At 38.9% G+C, this 21465-nt stretch overlaps 1 protein-coding gene across 9 annotated transcripts in view; it reads right to left on the reverse strand.

The window, feature by feature from the left end:
- Window positions 1-21465, reverse strand: part of RORB (RAR related orphan receptor B) — a 213877-nt gene that overhangs the window by 81952 nt on the left and 110460 nt on the right. For 8 of the 9 annotated variants that reach the window (XM_071581688.1, XM_071581694.1, XM_071581687.1 and 5 more), the window contains exons 2-3: window positions 6560-6645; window positions 1749-1890 (exon numbers count right to left, since the gene is read on the reverse strand). In XM_071581688.1, the coding sequence (XP_071437789.1) occupies window positions 1749-1890; window positions 6560-6645 (228 nt within the window). Of the gene's footprint in view, window positions 1-1748; window positions 1891-4272; window positions 4311-6559; window positions 6646-21465 lie in introns of those variants that run through there. The other variant, XM_071581695.1, reaches the window with a different exon arrangement.

The raw sequence follows: 21465 nt of genomic DNA on the forward strand, positions 1-21465 counted from the left end.
CTTTTACTCCAAGAGGTTTTTTTTTCTTATTGCCAACCTCACTTTACCTGCAGCCTTTCACTTGGGCTGCAAGGTACCTCAGATGAACTCAGCCTGCTCCTGCAATCAGTCCATGGTTCACTGAATATTCTTATGGACACATACATGACTGTATTTTGAATTATGCAACTGTGCATTTTCTTCAAGTTTAGGGTCTCAGCAACAAAAAACCCCACCCACTGTTTATCCTCATTATATATTCATTAATTGGATTCTCCAGCTGCTCTCAATTAGTGTCCTGCCTTTGCATGATAAAAATACATATCTGAGAGGTAAAAATCATATTCATTTTTTCCGTTAAAAGAAATCATATAGTTTATTTTAAATTCGGAAGAGCTCTTAATTGACCATTTTAAACAACCTTACTAAAACTATGAGAGAATAAAGGGATGCTGTTGCAAGAACCACTCTCTGTATCTGTAAGCAGTGGTCCCCAAATTACAAGTTGGGATGACAGTGCTGTCAGTCACATCAAAATGCCTTCATGATACCTTAACTCATGGGAAGATAATACTTCCAGGAGGAAATAATGTGCTGTGAAATTACTGAAATGTTACTACTTAAATCATCATGAAGAATTAGTAGCTAAGGTGTCAAATAAACTGATGCTAGGACCAAAAAGAATTCATGGATTAAAGGCTAGACTGCATGGCTCCTCCCAGACTGGAGACAGGAGAGCAAATAATTTCAGTGAGTCTTGAGACACACTGAGGTAACAGAAGACCTATTATGGCCCAAATTTAAAACAAGTTTATAATCTATGACCATCTAAAGGAATAGCTCTTTAAGTAACTTTGTTATCAATGACTATTAATTTCAAAATACACATTTTTTGTAAACTTTTTAAGACATAAAACTGCTAGCAAGCAAATGAAATTATTATAACCCCCCTTAAAAAAATAGAACATTTTTTCTTATACTGTCTGACTATTTAAAAAGTGTCTCTAAGTTGGAAAAACCCTGCATGAGGAGTGGTGGCTGGGGCATGTCAGCTGTGGGCAGCCTTGCTCAAGCCTCCCACTACCTGCAGCTTTGGTGTGACGTACATTCTCAGATGTAATCTTGGCTTGTCACACCACAGCTTGGAAGGTTTCCAGAGCTCTTCAAGGACCATAGGATCCTGAGATGTTTGAGCTTTCCCCTGGCAAAAGGCCCATTTCCAGTGTTAAATTAGGAAATATTTCCTCTATAGACCCTGACAGGGAGAGGAGGTAGTGTGTAGGTAAAAGAAATGTTTTTTGCCCCAACCCAAAATATTTGGTCAAGTACTCTGAATAAAACAAGCATAAAGCCCTAAGGTTATCAAGGTGAGAATTTCTTTTTAACTGTCTAGTTACTGTCACAGACCCCCAGAGATCTCAAGGAATCTTTCACACATCAATATTTAATGTTAAGTTAAATGTTAATGGTTAATATAATGCTTATTATAAACCCACCTTTCCAGAGGTGACCTATTTTTGCTTTTGATCAGAATCTCATATTTCACTTCTGATTCTTCCTGTTCCAAACTAATACTGCTCTCTATTTTGTAATATTCCCCATCCTCTCCGTGAAAATATCATCCTTTGTTAATCAAATGGTAAAGATCGTCTAACAGTGCATGCATTACAAAGCAAGGAGCTTCTCCTTTCTTTTTGGAAGTTTAAGTAGTTAGCAGAGAAAGAGAGTTTCAAAGTGTTTAGGTGTGAAGCAGGAATTTTACTCCTTACCATCTCGAGACATTCCCAGGGCAAGGCATTTCTGCAGTCGGCAGTGTTGGCAACGATTTCTGTTGGTTCTGTCAATTAAACAGTTTCTCTGCCTTGGGCAGGAGTAAGATGCATTGTTCTGCTGACTCCTTCGAAAAAATCCCTTGGGGTAAGAGAGAAGGGGAGACCAAGTGTTACTATGAGCATATATATGTGTGTGCACACACAAACAGAAACGCACACACACACACAAACAGACACGCACACACACACAAACAGACACGCACACACACACAGACGCACACACACACACACACACACACACACACACACAGAGAACCATTCAAACGACTATAATAAACTATGTAGTGCAATGCTTCTTATGTTGTGGCTTTGCAGATATGATGACCTTGTACAGTGAAATTAAAGAACATTTACTTATAATAAAGAGAATTGTGATTTGTACTGTAAAGAATATAATTCTACTTTGTTAAAACTCGAATAATAATGTTTTATTGTGCCATAATGACCACATATAATCTAACACTTGCTCTTAACAGAGGAGAAGCTTATCAGCATTTGTAAAGAGATGACTTTAAAGTACTTTTCTGACTATTTTCTTCCTTTAATGAAGAGATTGGTAGTAACTGTCACTGGTTATGCACAGCAATACAAGTTGAAGTCCCCTGTTCAATTTAACCTGGCAAATATTGATCTGATCTGGAGGAGCCATATCCTTCACGAGTGAAAAGTAATTCAAATTCAAGCTTCACAAAAGCACTAGGATATAATGACTGCATCAAGTAAAGACAATACACAAAGAAGAAAGCAACACCTTTAGATACTACCATGAGAAAGAAATGACATTTTACATTTCAGTGGAATACAGCATTATTCATTTTATCTGTGCAAAAACGTGTGGTTATTCTATCTCCTAGAAGGTTCTTCTAGCTAGTTGTGGGATATTTGGCTAAAGAGCTGAGGTGTCTAAAGGGAAAGTATATACACACAAGTCCTTATGAGCTCCCAGTTGCTATGAGATGATTCCAAAAGCAGTGCCGAAAGGTACTGTTATGGTAGAAGTGACATGAAATAGCAGAGGTGACAAGTGGAATGAAACCGGGGAGTGAGGACAAACAAAAATAAATAAATCTACAAACAAACAATATAATAAAAATAAATAACAATCAGCAGAAGTTCCAAGTCCAGAAAGAAAAAGAACGAAGAGTTCCTTGACAAGTTTAGCAGCTTTAGATGCAAACAGCTCCAAGATGTGTGGTGGGAAAGCTGAAGGATAGACTAGCCAATGTAGAAGACTATGAGAAGTAAAAGAGCAGAAAATTATTACTGCAGTTAACACCAGTCATCAGAAGTGATACTCAGGTGGGGTGCCTTTCTGGGCTGGTTTGCAAACACCACTTGACTGGAGCCAGTAAGCAACTGCTTACTTCATTTACAAGGAAAAAGCAGTGCATCTCCGTATAGGGTGATGGATGGTATTATTAGCAATGGAATGAGAATAGAGAAATCAAGGCTTGATTCATTTGCGATAGATAATGCCTGAATTCTTACTCAAGTCCTGGCAAACCAAATTAGGGTCTTGTATGGTGTTAATAACAAGAAGTGACAGGCATTGTGTTCCACCAAGGACACTAGCAGCACTCATTGTTGAAGTCAAGCATGAAGAGGCTCATTTGAACTGGCCCGAGCTTGTTTTATCAGTTATTGCAGTATATCTAAAATCTAAATTAAGTTTTATGATTTACATTTTTGAGAACATGGATGTCCTTTAGGGGAACTCTCAGAAAAATTCTGGTGGGAATTTCTCTGATCTTGCCCGACCAAAACTTTTGTGAAATTGTGGAGGCGAGTTTAATTTAAGGCTAAATGGATGCTAATTGCAGATATTTTTACTGTCTTTGCTGAACTTTACAGCCAATTTTTGTTTTGACTTGTGAAGAGTTTTCTGCTTTAAAGGTTTAGATTTTAGCAGCATCTGTGTTGATATGGATTTAAGAGAATAAATAAAATAAGTGATGTTAAGGAACCATTTAGCATTGACTGCGCCTTATTATGCAGTGCTTTTTGTTCCCATTAAGGTTGATCTCACCTCGGAAGAACCTGTTTGATTCTTCTTTGCCCCTCTTAGGAAAAAAGAACCATACCATATATCAAGAGTTATATAATAAAATTAATTTACAGCAGGTAGTTAATTTTACTGAGGAGAATTTTGTATTCTTTTTCTCCTGTAGAAGATCTAAATATTATCTCATAAAGTAAAGATCATCCTTTAGTTTAATTTTTATGGAATCTTTATATATTATCGGATATATTTACTCAGAATAATTCAATGTTGTGTGAAGAAAGATGCAGTTAATTATTGAGGAGCTACAGAGTTAAAGATAGATTTCCCAATGTTCCTAACACTGGTAACAAGTCTTTCTGCATCTTGGATCACTTCATCTGCCACACACAGTAAGTCTGAGAAAGGAAATGGCCCTGTGAACTGCTTTCTAAATAATGACAAAAGAATGGTAGCAAGTACTTTACTCTGGGGGTAGGCAGAGGAGAGGGTAAAAGGCTTCTCAGCAAAGACGGAGTCACAGTAACAGATGGCATGGAAACTCTTCTTCAGGTTTCACTGTTTCTGTAAAGATACTGGCAGAGATGCAATAGTTCTCACTGGGTCCAGCAGGTTGTTCAGCATATGCAGGCATGCACAAAAACCAGTAATATTTATGATGACCCTTAAGCACTTATAGAATCATTGAATCATAGAATCAGCTGTGTTGGAAAAGACCTCTGATATCATCAAGTCCAACCCTTGATCCACTACCACCACGGTTACTAGACTGTGCCAAATCCAATCTTGCCTTGAAAACTTCAGAGATGGTCCCTCTACAGAGCCTTCCTGCCTTCCAGCAAGTCAACACTCCCTCACAGCTTGGTGTCATCTGCAAATTTGTTAATGGTGAACTCAATCCCCTCATCTAAATTGTCAATAAAGATACTAAATAGAACTAGGTCCAACACTGATCCCTGAGGAATTTGAAGCAGCTTAGGTAATGTAGGGACATAGAGCTGAAAGATTTCCCATTCCTTGAAGTCTGTCGCATCACCACTGGCAGTGTATTTCTTGGATTCTATGTCCTGAAATGCTGTGGCTATCCGGTGCCTGGCTCAATGTGTGTGTATACTTCTGGAGTGATTCGTGCCTCTTTCTTCCACACACAGCCTTAATTCTAAATTATTTCAGATTTCTACCATATTCAGATAAAAGGAGTCAGAAAAGAGCAGTATGTGGGCTGAGTAAAACCTTTTTTAAATTCTGGGCATTTAAACGAAAAGCAGGGCTGCATTTCTTGAAACAGCGCATACATTAACAGGGAGCTCTGACAGAACGAGATGCCTCCTGGTGCAAGCGATGTGAAAACTGTCATCTTTTTTTTTTCACACAAGCTCATAAAACAAGGTTAGACTAAATGATATGATACTGCAAAACTGGCACAAAACCAGTAGGGTTAAAATTGTCATAAGTGTAAGAGAAGCTATTTATCTCAATAAGCAGAGCTGAGTGGCACACCTAAGGGCCAACATTAACCCTATTTACTTCTACAGGAAACTATACCACTAACTGCTCTGTGGGCACTGAGTACCAAAAGAGGATATTCTTTTTCTGCTTAAAGCAATTTTCTTTTGTAGCTTTTGGGCCGATTTTGAAGTAACAGATCAACTAGTTTAATCTTGTTTTGTGTGATCATAATAAGAAGATGCTTATTTCTAGTCCAGAGTCACAATAAGACAGTGACACATAGCAAATTGTTCTGCTTACAATTCTTAATGTTTCTGAAAGAAATCCGAACTTTACCACTATATTGCTTTTGAATATGTTGGCATTGAAATATTTCTTTTGCAAAAGGGTTCACTCAAATTTTCAGATTTTTCAGATGTTCTAAAATTTTGTAAAGCATTAAGTATAGACTTGTGATCTCACTGTACAAATAGGCACCCATTTTCAAATGTCCCCGTTTGTGTGCTTCCACCTAGAAGAAATCAGAGATGCTGCAATATCTCTGCAATTTCACATTTACAATCAAATACAATGAAATATTAACATGTGCTATGGAATTCTGGTAGGCCAGGACTAATAATATAATTCCTTAGATAACAAAATCACAGAATATTTTTAAAGTCTTCTCTTGGCTTGGGGTCTGATTTGTGTTGTTTGAACTAATGCCTGAGATAATACGTCAATACATGGAACAATTTTATGCATTCCCCCCCTTACCCCCTTTTTTTTTTTTAACCTCCCACTCACAGCAATTGCTCTGCACTGAAGCCTATGCAGGAGAAGACAAAGGATACTTTTACACTGCTTGTAACACAAGGCATTTTAACTTTCGGAGATTGCAATTTGGCTTGCAGGGAGTGCAAAGGGGATAAAACAGGACCAAACTCACACCTGTAGCCTCTTAAGATGTTGATCAGAAATAACATTCCAACTTTAATGCTACATGGATCATACAGGAAAACAAGATAAGAAATCCATCTCTCAAACTGATTTTGGATAGAACAGGTGTGACTTACAGTTGCCAGCCTTGGTATCAGCACTTACACTGCATCAGGCGTGGCTAATTCATGTTTCAAACAAGTAGGTAGCTTTAAAGACTACCTGATAAAAAGAAAAACATCTAAAAAAAACTAGGTACAAAATGCATCTCTCTCAGCAGTAGGCTTTACAGCCTTTGGCACCACTTCCTTGAAAGGATGTGATAGTGTGTTATTGTACAGAGATGTTTGAGGCTAAAGCAGATGCTGATGAAATCGCATACCTTGCAGCCTTCACATGTGATGACTCCATAGTGTATTCCAGAGGATTTATCACCACAAATTTTGCATGGTATCACTTCAATTTGTGCTGAAAAGGAAAAAAAGGCAAATATTTTGAGTATATAATTCTATTTAATTTCTTTTTTTCTGAAATTAAGATCTTGAAAACTAGATCTAGAGAGCAGATCACCATTTCAACTCCCAACAATAAAAATTGTTTGTGTGTTTCTGAATGCTCTGGTGTGGCAAATTTTAAATGCTTCACATTATGTAGTTTCTGCCATATCCCACAAAACTCTCCAAAAGTTTAAGATATCCACAAGTAGTAAGTTTTTCCTCATATTCCCTTTTAATTTTTTTTTACAAGTTAATTTGATAATCATTATTGCTAATGACAGTCATTAAACATCCTAAATAATAACCTAGAGTGTAATTTCTTACATATTTTGTGACTTTACATTTTATTGAGATGGAATTACATGGTATATTTTGATGCATTTTTCAAATAAATTTTCACGTCCTTCAGATTACATCTTCAAGACACAAAGAGAACCACTGTCAGAGATGGTATTAAGGTAAACTGCACAAGGTGAACACTAGCAGGCCCTCTTCTTTGCAAAATGAAGTACCTATTCCCTTGGAAAAGCATATCCCGAAAGAAACCAGGGAAGAGAAATTTCATGGGTGGCTAAAGAGACTTTAGTTCACCATCATGAGCTCTGTTTTCTGAGATGTTTCTTATCAAACATATTTTTAGGCAAGACTTAGGCAAGCAAATCACTTCTCCAACTATTCCTAATGCCATGTAAGAGGGAATTCCTTACAGAGAAGCATTCGTAGTTCTTTGGAAATGTTGCCAGGTTGATTCTACTCAAAAAATCCTATGCCTTATCACCACTGAGATAATAAAAATATTTAAACATGTGCCTCCAGGCACTGATGTTTTGAGAGGCTAGTTTGGGTAACTGCTCGCAGGTCTCTGCTTGAGAGTCATGGGGAAGGAGAGAGTCTTAGCTCTGAGACCATGCACTGCTTTATGTTGTCAAGCTTCATAGACATGTCAATGTCAGAGGCAGAACTGTGGTGAGAATGTGAGGAGATCTCGAGGAAAAGATGAGACAAAGGAAAAAACACAACAAAAATTTGAAGGCACTTCTAATGTGACTTGCATATACCACTTGTAACTCTTGACAGGAACAATGTTATAGTTTCAGAATCTTTCATGGAATTTTCTCTCCCTAAGAACACAGCGTTTGGGAGTTAACACCCAACCTCCCACTACTAGTTAACAAAAGGCATGGCTGATTGCTTGGCATTCCAACTTAATGACGGGGAGGTGGGGAGGTGGGGAGGTGGGGAGGTGGGGAGGTGGGGAGGTGGGGAAGGGAGGTGGGGAAGGGAGGTGGGGAGGTGGGGTGGGTGGGAGGAAAGTTTCTTCCTATTGCTGGACACATCTCTGCTCTAGCTACGGTATCGGCAAGAACGACCGTTTTGCTGAGCTGGTGGAAATATCTTGGAGGGAACTCCTTTAGCTTGTCCCCTCCAACTCTGGGCGTCCTGTACTTTGGAGACAGAGAGTCTGTGCTACCCCGATTTCGCTACAGAGTTTACTGAGGGCCAACACCATCTGCATAGCAGGTACTAAACCCTAATTTCCCCCTACTCCATGCTTTGGACAAATGACAGAAAAGGGTCTCTACACTGCCCATGGGAAACATTTCGGCCCATCCCTTGTTGCTGCCATTCTTTCCTATGTGAATTTTTCAGAACAAGTACTTTCCCCCAATCCCGTGTTTGTTTTGCTGGAGCACGGGTGTGACTTTTGTGGCCATGGCTTCCCAAGGTGCAACAGTGCCCCCGCTGCCTGTAAATATAACTGCACCAAAGGGCGTGGAGGTAGAGCTTAATTACGTCAAAGTTTTGGTTACAGTGTTGCTATTCTGTTCTGGTTACTGTTATAAATGCATATGTATTTGTAAGAACTGTTACCCTTTTTCTATACATTTTCTGATTAAAGTGTTTTAATTTTAAAGGATGTGGTGGCTTTTTGGGAAAGAGGTCCTTTTCCTAGTGATGATGATGATGATGATGATGATGATGATGATGATAATGATGATGATGATGACAGATTCCTTATGGCAGTTAAATGCCTCCCTGACATCTGATCCTGTCATATCTTGGAAGGTAAGTAGGGTCACCCAGTTAATACTTGGATGGGAGACCTCCTGGGAATGCCAGGTGCTGTAGGTTCTAGTCCCGAGGACTTCACTGTCACTGTCCAAGCTCACTCAGCTGTGGTAAATGAACCTCAGAAGTTAAATGGTAGGGCCAGTTCTGCGCATGCTGTGCCTTACCTAAAAAAAATGCACCACACAGGCTTGAAGGACCCACCCACGTGGGGAGAGACCTTCCCAGATCTTCGTTCGCAAATCCTGGCCATACATATACATACACAGACTCCTTAGTTTTCTTCTAAACTAAGACACAGAGTCACTATCCTGTGACACTCACTGCATTTAGGACAGTACTTCGTACTGTAAGCAATCAATAATTTCATGCAGGACTTGCAATTACAACCTCTACATTCACTGTAAGTATTTGTGGATAAGATCCCTAAATACTAAGGCTCTGGGTTTCAACTAATGCTTTAGACTTGTGAATCATCAGTTAATTCAAACACTTCATAAATAACCTTTCTATAAACTAATAAGTAAAGGATGTTTAGGACATTGTTACTATTTGTTCACAGAAAAGACAGAATTGTTAGAACACAAAAGGCATTTGAGTAAGTTTGGAAAAGTATACTTTGCTACTGTCTTGTAGCCACTTCTTTTTGTTCGCAAAGCAGCAGAATAGTTTCAGGATGCACAATGAAACTCGAGTCACTGATTTTACAGGCCAGATAAAAAAAGAAGCTGCTGTATTCCCAGAAACCTCTTGAGATACTGCAATTAACGCTGAGTATACCATGTTTCTTTTGCAGGTTTAATCACTGTAGAGGCTACACATTTCATCTTTGTCTATCCACCTATAATTTCATGTTGTTTTTCTTATTCCCTTGACCTATTACACCAACAAACAGTTTAGTGACTGGTATTTCCAACTCTCTGTATAGCTATTATAAAATAAGTAGCTTTCTTCTGACACTTTTAAAAATAAAAAATGCATTGATCAAGTGTGGGGTGATGGCCCCTGATAAGCCTGGATGGGTTGAAGGAAACACCTCAGCCCACTGGAGGGGTTCTCCTAGAAAGAACAAAGGCTTTCAAACAGATAAATTAGCAAAGGGTGGAGTGTTGTTTAAGGAATGACATGCTCCCCCCTTTGTGATATCTTCTATAACCACTCAAGGAGCTACCACTCTCAGGCATCTGTATCATCCTACCAAAAGTCACACAAAACCACATGAAGGAAAAAAAAATGTATAAAAAGTGTGGAGTTTAAACTCCAGCAGAGAGGGGAAAATGCCACGTTTTTGTTGAGGTAGCTGCTGCAGCTTGTCCTGCCTCCTTCTACCTCCTGGAACAATGTAGGGGTAAGAAGACCATGTGCTTTCTATTTTTCTGCACTTCACTTTCGTAACTTATTTTCTTACAAAGCTTATTCCTTTATACATTTTATCTTACATCTTATACTAACAGCTACTTTCATTCTTTATAAGCATCTGCTTTACAGTGTTTTACTGCCTTAATGCTAATAACAGTAATATGCTCCACACTTTGCTACTTCATATGGGTTATTGCTTTTTGGTATTCTTACTTTATAAGACCAGCTTTGTTTTGCAACTACAGTAACTTGCTTTACTTTCAATGTGCAGTTTCTTTTACAACATATGTGTTGATAAAAAGCAGCTCTGTTCTTTCTTTTTGTTTGTGTTACAGAGAGAGTGGTGTGCAAGATACTTCATTGTCCTCTGTTATTGAAAGAGTGTCTAGATAAGTGTTTTAGGTGGCTGTGTTTTTGGTTAGTAGTTCTTTGTTGCTAGTTTCTGTCTGTCATGAAAATGGGATACATTGCTGTATTGTAACTTGAGTTTGGTGTGTTTGTCTCTGTAAAATATGTTTTGTGCTAGTTTCTTTTGGAGTCTTTTCTTATCAATTAAATACAATCTTGCAGCTAAACGTTATCACCAGCAAAGTGGAACCCACAATCACTGTCACATATTTGTATTAATAAATGTTATTTCGAGAGCTGTTGTGGGGAAAGTTCTTGTCTAGCTATTAAGTGTGGCTTCATATCAGGGGTCAGAAACCCTTCCAACCTGTGTGCTGTCTGTTAGTTGACAGACAGTGTTGGGGACATAAGGATCTGATTGTCTGGAAGCACTTACAGCTAATAATTTCTTATTAATACAGTTAAGACTAGAAACCTTTGCATTTCTGCCTCCCTCCTCTCTTTCACATGACAACCAAGTATCACTTCCTGAATATTGAGGCAAAATAGGAATGAATAAACAATAGTGGAGTTGCCACAGTGATAACTTTCAGCAGCACAGAAACAGAACTTATGTTCTCTGAATGTATTAAACATGAGGAAGGAATAAGAGCAAAACTACTTAGCTCCACTCTGAAAGTCTTTCCACATGCTTTCTTAGCCATCAACTCTAATGAAATGCATAAGAATAATGACTCCTGCCTCTTTGCAAACAAGACTCAACTTGAGTTTGTCCAATTTTTCACTAAGCACATTGAGATGTGAGGTAAAAGCCTGCAAACCCACTATCTCTCTAATGTTTAACAAAACTTTTATAATGTTTGGATACATGCTGCATTGTGATGGCTCCCTGTCACCAGCTGTATCTTCTTTCCTCAGCACCACAGGGTCATCTCCCTTCAGTATTCATCTCTTATTTTATACTTAAGTTGAAAGTTCTTTAAGGCTGAGAACCATCTCCAGTTTTACATGACACTCTACAACACAAAAGAGATTATAAATCAGAGTTGCAATTTAATAAATATATTACAGTAAATGCAATGATACAAAGAGAAATGGGTTTTATCCCACAAAACCCAGAAGTATAACCCAGCCCCCTGGGGCACAAACAGAATGGTTTTCATTAACCCCTGGGCTGAGACTCCTGTGGTTCCCCTGAGTCCAAAGTAAAAGGAAGGGAAAAAACACCTCTTGGTGTAGATGATGGTCACAGTCTGATTGAGGTTCTGGTGGTCCCAAAAGTCTCCAAACCCCAAGACGATATACCTACTGGCACAGGCAGGAACACACAGTACCTCCCCCAGGGCTGGGAGTTCCACAATGGGTGATGCAATTCTGTGAGTCATGGGGTATTTTTGGAATTGTTGATGGCTCATTAGCAGACACGACCCCTCAGGCTGGGTGTGAAGGTGCTAACGACTCCCCAGAGGGGAGTTATCACAGCTCCCATCTCACAGGCTTCTTTAACACCCAGCTTTCAGCCTGAGGGGTCAGGTGTGCCTGGGCCAGCTGCTGCAAACGGTCCATTGTCAACAGTTCATGAGAAATGACATAGAGGGTGTAGAATCCACAGCTTTGGTCACACCACACAGCAGTAAACTGATCCTGACTTGCTGAACTAGGACAAGAAGATACAAAAGCATGCTGGACATGAACTTTGAAGAGGACGTCCTCTCTATAATTTGTTGATCCAGGAGGGATTGCATTAGGAATCATCAAGGCTAATCACAAAACTGATAGCAAAATAGCGTCTTGCTTTATCTTCCAAGAATTCCCATCAGCCTTAAATTGGAGTTCTCAAAAAATGTTAGATTGGCCCAGTCCACTTTCATGTTTCGACATTTAAGTAATTTCAAATTGACTATATTCATCATTTTTATCTACTTGCCAATTCTGCCTTTTTTATCCCAGTGTCTGTAAGACATGCCTTTTCCCCATCCCATTAGTGTCAAGAGAAGTTTCCACTTTAAGTTAGACTGCCAACTAGATCCTGCTATCCCCTTTGCTGCTGGATTAGATGCTCTGCAGGTTCCCAGCAAGACTTCAGGTCCTTTGCATTTAGTAACCTGAAAGTATACATATGAGTTATATTTACAGCCTCTGTCATACATCATGAAGTGAGACGTATACAGTTAGTAATATCGCCACAAAATAATCAATGCCACATGATGTTAATTAATGTGTCTGTAGATACATTTGCTGTCAGACATACTTTAAATGAGCCTTTAGAGTAAGTTGATATGGTGCAAGTCACCCAGAAAAGTAATATTTTCATAAAATCTTAGCACTGGACCTTAGACTTCATTAAAGCAACAAAGACTCTCTGCTTGGATAGCAAAACTAATGATTCCCAAGTATGCCAGTCCTACATCTCATTTGAAAAGATGCATAAATTCCCAAGGAAAAGTTCTTCTATATCTCTGTGTCCCAGAGGGTGCACGTATTAGATGTGATCTGTACATGATATGTAAAAAACTTGTCATGAATTTCAAGATAAGTGATAGTCCTGAAAGCTGGATATCGAGAAATCTGATAGATAATTGCCTGGGATAGATTAGTGCAAAACCTAATGTTTTTCCCATAAATACATGGAATTCTCATGTCTGATTTCTTTCACGGTCTCACATTCTTAGAGGAAGTTTTTTTAGTTTATAATTAATGTCATTTGTAAGGTTATTTGGTGATATGTTTCCTTTTCCCCTTCTCTTTATATGATTTTCTGGTGGGGAAAAAAATAAACAAACCAAACCAAACCCAAACACCAACCCAACAAAACCAAAAAAACCCCTCAAACCACAAAACCTCCCAAACCTGAATTGTTTTGTTTCTCTTCTTACAATCAACTCTGCCTTTTATTACACAGCTATTATAAAGACTATTGGAAAACAATATTTCAAGACCTGAAGTTTTTTACATGAAAAGTCTTTATGTAGTCACTATGTGCATCCTTACTGTTTGCATTTAAAATCTATTAAATGATAAAACCTTAGAAATATGCATGATAATGTCTGTAAACTGACTAGAAGTTTTAAAATTATATGCTATATATTAGCCTTTTTGCATATGAAAAAATATGCTTATCTCTGCACTTTGAAGATGTCCTGCATGAGTTTCATGGCCATTGTAATTTTCGCTAACCATTGTCAAATGGTTTGAAACAGACAGATGACGTAATATGAGTTCAAGTTATTATAGCTGCTCCAGAGATAATCTCCAAATTGCTCATATTATCTGATGTTTTTGTATCTTATTGTTATATAGTAGTTTCAGAACAAGTCTGGAAAGAATGGTATGCATGGATCACTTGCCCTTACATTCAGCGGAGAAGGTGAAATCATAAGGAAAAAAGTGAGCACAGTATAACAACATTTTTCCATCATGATAAGAACCAAAAAAAGGATAAATACTGTTTCTTTCCTTTCCAAAGTGTAACTACAATAGATTAATATAGTAGTGCTATTAAACAACTTATCGAAAGTAAAAAGTTGTTATGCTCATGAAGGTTCAAGGATATAGGTGAGATTTTCAGATAGGTGCAATACCTTTTATTAGACCAAGAGATCTATTCTTTTTAAATTAAATGCTTTTGGACTCCTAGCTTTTTTATCACACCTTAGGTAGAAGTGAGGGACTTCAAGCTTAAAACAACTTAAAGATAAGTGCTCCAAGCTAATTTTCACTATGCTAGTCAACTAGAAAAGCTTCAAGATTTGTAAGGCTGGATGATTCTCTGTGAGCCAAAGAACATAAGAGTCTTAAGAGCAGTGAAGTAATGGTGTGAGATAATATTTTGTATCACAAGTCTTTTTTTATTTTCTGTGGAACTGATGATTTCAATTAATTAAAATAACTTGTAAATTAACAGAAAATCTGGATTTTCATTATGTTATTACAAGACAGTGTTAGTGATGGAGTTTCCAAGACTCTGGGAAACACTGTGCAGCTTTTTGGCAAGAATGTCAGCCCAGCACTCAATGAAACACTGACAGGTTAGGAACCTGCTAAAGGTGCAGAAATTGCTACCTGGCAGTTTGTTTGTTTCTTTAATTTGGACAAGGCAGGGTGGCTGATGTGCATAAGAAGCACAAGTTTAATGCTGTCCTGGACTTTGTGGGGGATAGTTCACAGGCAAGGAAGACAGTAGAAGAGAAGCAGAACTGTCTGTACTCTCTGCAGGTCAGTGATTACTAACACAAACACAAAGTACAGCCCCTTGTGCACACCCAAAAACTTAGGTCCATTGTCAGAAGCTATGGCTCAAAACTTGATCCCTGAAATACTATGCTTGAAGAAGTTACAAAGTGTCAAAGCATCAGTAAACTTTGACAGCTCACCTAGCACTCTGTAAAGCTGTGCAGAAGCATTTTCATAGTCTCTCATCCTGGACTTCTCTACATTAATCTATGATTTCTTTTCCCTATGTCCTAGTTACAGGGGCCAGGACCAGTTTATCGCTATGTGGGTATGACCAAAACAACCTCTGTGTAAATTCTGCTGGGGTGTTAATAATGGATTTTTTTACAGCAGCTCCTCGGGGCACACCTGACACCTCAGGCTACTGGCTGGGTGTTAAAGAACCCAGAGGTAGTGTTTGTCTTCACACCAATGACTCAGCTGATAATGCCCCTCCAGGGAGGCATTAGTACCTTCATACCCAGCCTGAGGGGTCATGCCTGCTAATGGGTCATAATGGGCTGGCATAATAGGCAACTGCAATGACCTAGACAATCAAAGATTCCAAAATTATCCCATGAATCACAGATTTAAATCATCCATTGTGAAACTCCCTGCCCTGGGGTAGGTACTGGGCATTTCCACCTGAACCTGAACATACATAATCTTTGGCTTTTGGGACTTCTGGTACCACTGGATCCAGAGGAGTAGCAGAACTTCAACAGGACTGCAACTGCCACTTTTGACAAGACTGCAATCATTACTTCAACAGAACTGTGACCATCATCATCACCAACATGTTTTCTTTCCTTTTGCTTGCTTTCATGGGGACCATGTGGTGCTCAGCACAGGGGCTAAGTACCCTGGACTGTTCCTGTCCCAGGGTGGTGGGTTATACATCTGTCTTTGTGAGTTAGAATCAGTTTTCTCTGTATCATTGTATTTATTGGAATCACAGACTATTCTGAGTTGGAAGGGACCCACAAGGATCATCAAGTCCAACTCTTAAGTCAATGGCCCACATCGGGGTTTGAACCCATGACCTTGGCATTATTACAACCAAGTTTTAACCAACTGAGCTAATCTCAGGTATTGTATTCTTTTTATTAAATTGCCTCTCTGACTTGTAGTCTCTCTTGAGTTGGATTCAATTCTCCTGATCACCTCAATCATTCAAATTAATGGAAATTATGTGTGTAATTTCAAAGGATAGTGCTACAGTAAAACAAATTACTACAAGTTACTACACATCAAACCCATGTTCTGATGATTTGGGCTCCACAGGTGAGTTAAATCAGAGTTATTTAATAAAATGATCAAGGCCTTGTCCTGGACCCCATAAAGAGTTCAGAAACTCGCCTTATTCACAGGGTAAGATTTAAGTATATAATAAATGCTGAATTATTACTTTATGGTTTCTAGTTCCCTCAAAGACTCAAGCTGCTGATACTGCATACTTTCCCTGAAGAGATTATTATGGCAATCCCAAATTATTACTATACTACCCAAGTTATCTTATATTTGAGCTCATCAGATCCAGTGTTCTGCAAATAACCTCTGGCAGCTTTAGCTAGTGTTTATACAAGCTGGTCATGATGACTGAGTAGTGATGCAATTCTCTAAACAGTAAAAGTGCATTTGGTTGAAAAATATATACAGAAAATATGTTGCATATGCAAAATCCTTTCCTGTGAGAATGGTACTTAGTATTTACCCCGCCTTACTGTTCACATAATTTGTGGTCATTTCATTTCAAATGTTTTACTATATATCAGTCATTTAGCAGGGAAAAGTCTTTTCCCTCTGTACTTGTATTTACTCAGAAAGCTAAATTTGTTTTCCCATCTGGATAAATGGACTAATGAACTTGGCAAAGGAAAAGGTCAGATACCATGATAAATGTTTACAGTCCATTTTGCCAGTTGAAGCTGGATCAAATGGTCATATAGTACTCTTAGTGGAACTCTTGTAGTACGGTTAGTGGTAATTCTTTATGATAGATATGCCCAGATCTCTGCTGTATAGTTACAAAGCCAAGCAGCACAGAGACAGATGTGACAGCAACATGTTGTGAAGACCTCCGGTTTTGAAAGCTGAGGGATCACACATGACCTTATCTTTCCCCACATCCAGCCACGTGTTATTGTTTGCTGGAGCGGCATGGAAATTAACTTGAAATTTACTTCATCTTGCAGTGGAAGGAAGGTGTAGTGGTTATTCTTAGCTCTGTCTGAGGCATCACTCTCTTCAGCTCTTTGCTACTGGACTGGAGCTGCAGCACATTTGACAATCTTTGCATCCTTCCTCTCCTCCCACCCTACTTGCGTGGTTTTGTTTGAATGCCCACCATTTTCTGTACTTCCAGTAACACTGAAACACAGAATTCTATGCCATGCAAAATCTTCAAGAGAAATGAGGACTTCTGCACTGTCCAGAACTACTCTCAGAACCAGCTGACACTGAGGAATTTGACTATTCATGACACAGGTGTCACTGAACTGAGCCTGACACCAGCCTCTGGAACCAGAGGCTTCAAGTATAATCCTATCTAATTCCTCTTCTACAAATGTTTATTTTCTAAACATCTTCTCAAGCACTTGCTCTGACAAAGGGATGATAAAGGCTGCACCAAGACTTGAGATGGACAGTTCTAAGAAATAGCGGCATCATGTGGGGTGGGTGTTAGTATATCCTCAGCTTCTCCCAAATATTACATCCACAGCATGGATTTTCATCACTTACTGTAGCAAGCAAATATCGCAATTATTACATTTTAGGAAATTTAGTCTTGGGATATTTCATTTATCGAATACTGAAAATCGACCACGAAAGGCAGCCCCGCACCAACCCGTGAAGCAGTATATACACTGAGTCACCTGAACATGTACATTTAATTACAGAAAAGCCAAAGGATGTTCAGGAAGACCTACACATGGAATATCAAGCACCACAGAATGTGGACCATGAACAGAGGTGTGGAAATGGTATGACAGGGCAGTACAAAGTTTTGCCCATTGAGACAGAAAATTCATGTCAATGCCCCTGCTCTTTACTCCCCCTGACACTCAACACTACTTTGTTGTGGAATGTTTCTCATTCCTGGAATCTATACAAAGGTATTTCTCCATTACAATTAAAAATGTTTCATTACACTGTTTTCTGACAGTCACATGCAAGATATCTTCAGAAAAATTTTAGCTAGTTTGACGATTGCAGCCATATACTTTGATTAACAATATTTTGGTGAACCACAGGGCATGAAGCAACTTAAAAACACAAAGCATTTCAGTAAGCTAAATACATCGTATACTTTTAGTACTGATAGACCACTAATTAATACAGCTTTTAATCTTAAATTAATGTTTGTAATATTTTACAGCTTAAAGCTTCTTGGCAAGATAGGTAATTATAATGCTCACGGAAAAGTTGAGAGGAAAGAAGACATAAGCATAGTTTATATCTTTATTTTTGTGAGTGAACATGATTAAGCAGCAAACGTTTTCTTAAAAATGGGAGGGTTTTTTATTTTCTTTTTAAGACAGAAAATAATCAAGCTGGCTGCACAAAGAAGAGAATGGATAGGGAAACATATCTCTGCTGGTACAGATTTTGATTCTGAGTTGTGCTAGCTAAATTATAGGTAATTCAGCACACTCACGTAGGATTATAGCAGTGTTGCAAAAGAAGGATCTCACTTGCATTTCCTGGGATTTTGTGTTACTGCCATCACAGTTAAAAAAAAAACATTTCCAATCCAGGTCCTGGATCACTTTCCTTGCAATACCTTCTCCCACACATTAGACACAATATTATGAAATCCTTCTGATGTTGCCTTCTTAGAGATTTTTGAGTTTCTTTATAGTTTTGATCATGACTATGGATTTTCACTTTTGCACATTCCTATTTATAATCTTTGCTCCATCTTCTGAAAAGCATTTAAGTCAGCTGGAAATATTTTTGGACTTGCATCTGCTGCTGTCTGAAAAAATGTTATACTTACCAAAAGTCTACTTACCAATTTAATCTGCCATCTTTTTAAACACAGTAGGAAGAATTAATCTTAGTAAAACTCCAAGGTCAGTTGTCTCAAGGGTAGACGTGGTACAGCATGTTTAATATTTCCCTATTTATTTTTCACTGTAATGTCTCATATTGTTAAAGAAGAATAAAAATTTTTCAACAACTTGTTGCATCAGGTTTTAATTTGGATTGAATATCACACTTATTTTTGTAAATAAATAAGACTTTCAGGAGCAGAACAGTATTCTTCCTACTAGCCTACTTATTCACAGTTACACCTGTGCTGTTGCAAAAGTCCAGTCTTAACAGACTGCATAAAAAATATTAGATGGAAAAAGTAGTAAAGGAACAGAGTGTTCCATTTCATTATGAGAGGGAAGAAGACTGCTGGAGGAACTAAGTAATGAAACAATATTTTCTTTTGATACTCTGTTAATTTAGAATGTATTTCACATTCTAGTCCAATCATTTAAAAATAGTATTTTTCAGGAAATACTGAAAATAAAACTCAGCTTTCCTTTGCTATCAGTGTTTCTTTCAGACATATATAAGGCATGGTGAATTAGAATGGCAGAAGTAAGATGCAAAATTACTACAGATAAACCACCCATATTGCAAAATGGTACCGCTACCTGCTAAAAAGTAAATTTTCTTCAGTGTTTTAAGTGTCATGTGAAAGACCTGTCTGAATTGATGTTGTTGAACATCCATTATATTAAAGGAATATCAATTGAATCCCAGTTGTGGTTTGTACAGGAAGGAGGAACTTAGGGGTAAGCTGTCAGCATCAATCTCTAAGACATATGGCCAGAGCCTGGAACTACTTTCTCCCCTCCTCGCCCCCCACCCCCCCCCCCACCCCCCCAAGAGCTGATATAATAGCTAGAATTGCGCTTACAAAGGCATGTAGTGGCTGTTATGCACCAAATGCAGTGCACTCAAACACAAAGCACTGCAGGATTTACAAAGGCTTTCTGTCAAAACTGAAGCAAAAGAAAACAGGGCATAAGCAGACAGCATTTCTACAAGACAGCTAATACATTACACTGTCTCCCATAATATACACCTGGAAAAGCTGGTAGCCTATGGCTTGGACAAGTGTACCCTCTGCTGGGTTAGGAGCTGGCTGGAGGGACAGGCCCAGAGAGTGCTGGTGAACGGAGCTGCATCAGGCTGGTGGCTGGTCACTAGTGGTGTTCCCCAGGGGTCAGTGATGGGTCCAGTGCAGTTTAACATCGTTATTGACAATATAGATGAGGGGATTGAGACCATCATCAGCAAATTTGCTGATGACACCAAGTTGGGAGGGAGTGTCAACCTGCTGGAAGGCAGGAGGGCTCTGCAGAGGGATCTGGATAAACTTGAGAGATGGGCTGATTCCAACGGGATGAAGTAAGGCCAAGTGCCGGGTCTTGCACTTCAGCCACAACAACCCCATGCAGCGCAACAGGCTGGGGACAGAGTGGCTGGAGAGCAGCCAGGCAGAAAGGGACCTGGGGGTACTAATTGACAGGAAGCTGAACATGAGCCAACAGTGTGCCCAGATGCTCAAGAAGGCCAATGGGATCCTCTCATCTATCAAAACTAGTGTGGCTGGCAGGACCAGGGAAGGGATCCTTCCCCTGTACTCTGTGTTGGTGAGTCCACACCTTGAGTATCGTGTTCACTTCTGTGTCCCTCAGTTCAGGAAAGACACTGAGGTGCTGGAGCAGGTCCAAAGAAGAGCAAGAAGGCTGGTGAAGGGACTGGAGCACAAGTCCTATGGAGAGAGGCTGAGGGAGCTGGGGTTGTTTAGCTTGGAGAAGAGCAGGCTTAGAGGTGACCTCATCACTGTCTATACCTACTTGAAGTGAAGTTCTAGAGAGGTGGGGGTTGGTCTCTTCTCCCAGGCACTCAGCAATAGGACAAGGGGACATGGGCTTAAGCTCTGCCAGTGGAAATTTAATTTGGATATCAGAAAAAAATTCTTTAAAGCGAGAGTAATCAGGCATTGGAAGGGCCTGCCCAGAGAGGTGGTGGTTTCACCATCCCTGGAGGTTTTTAAACTGAGTTTAGACATGGCACTGAGTGTCATGATCTACTCAATGGACTGGAGTTGGACCAAGGGTTGGACTTGATGATCTCGGAAGTCTTTTCCAACACAACTGATTCTATGATTCTCTGAAATGCATTGCCTCTCACTAATTCACTTTTCCGTTTTGAGTGTTTGTGGATTTTCTGTGCTTTGAAGGAAGTCCTCTCACCTCCCCATTACACATTGCCACTTTTTTTTTTTTCTGGAAGAGCTCTGTGCTGTTACTTCATTTCTTCATTTCCAGGTAACCTTTCCTTATTGATCCATATTCTTGTGTTCTAACCTTTTGCATAAAGAGCTCACCGGAATAAAGGATTATTCAGATTTTAACAGTTCTGTCCTGCTAACTCTGCATATCCATTCCCATGAAATTCATGCCAAAGATAAAACTCTCAAGATTCAGTAAGACTGATGCATACAGAAGACTGTTAATCCTACATATTAGTACAAAAAAAAAATTTCAAAAGTGCCATCTCAGCCACTTTGCTTTGAATGCTTGCTCGGGTTAGATAGAACATTTGAGGAATTTTCAAATAAAAAAAACTAACGGAAGAGCAAATATTAGGGGAAGTTCCAAAGTTTATGAAAATAAGCAGAATTATTGAAATTAGGAAAAGTACAGAAAACAAACAAATACATGAGCTGAGAATAGTGAGGCTGAGAAAATACTTTTCCAATAATGAGGAAAACATTATTTGAAGGATAGTA

Source organism: Pithys albifrons, chromosome Z, assembly GCF_047495875.1.
Source record: "Pithys albifrons albifrons isolate INPA30051 chromosome Z, PitAlb_v1, whole genome shotgun sequence".
Classification (NCBI taxonomy): Eukaryota; Metazoa; Chordata; class Aves; order Passeriformes; family Thamnophilidae; genus Pithys; species Pithys albifrons.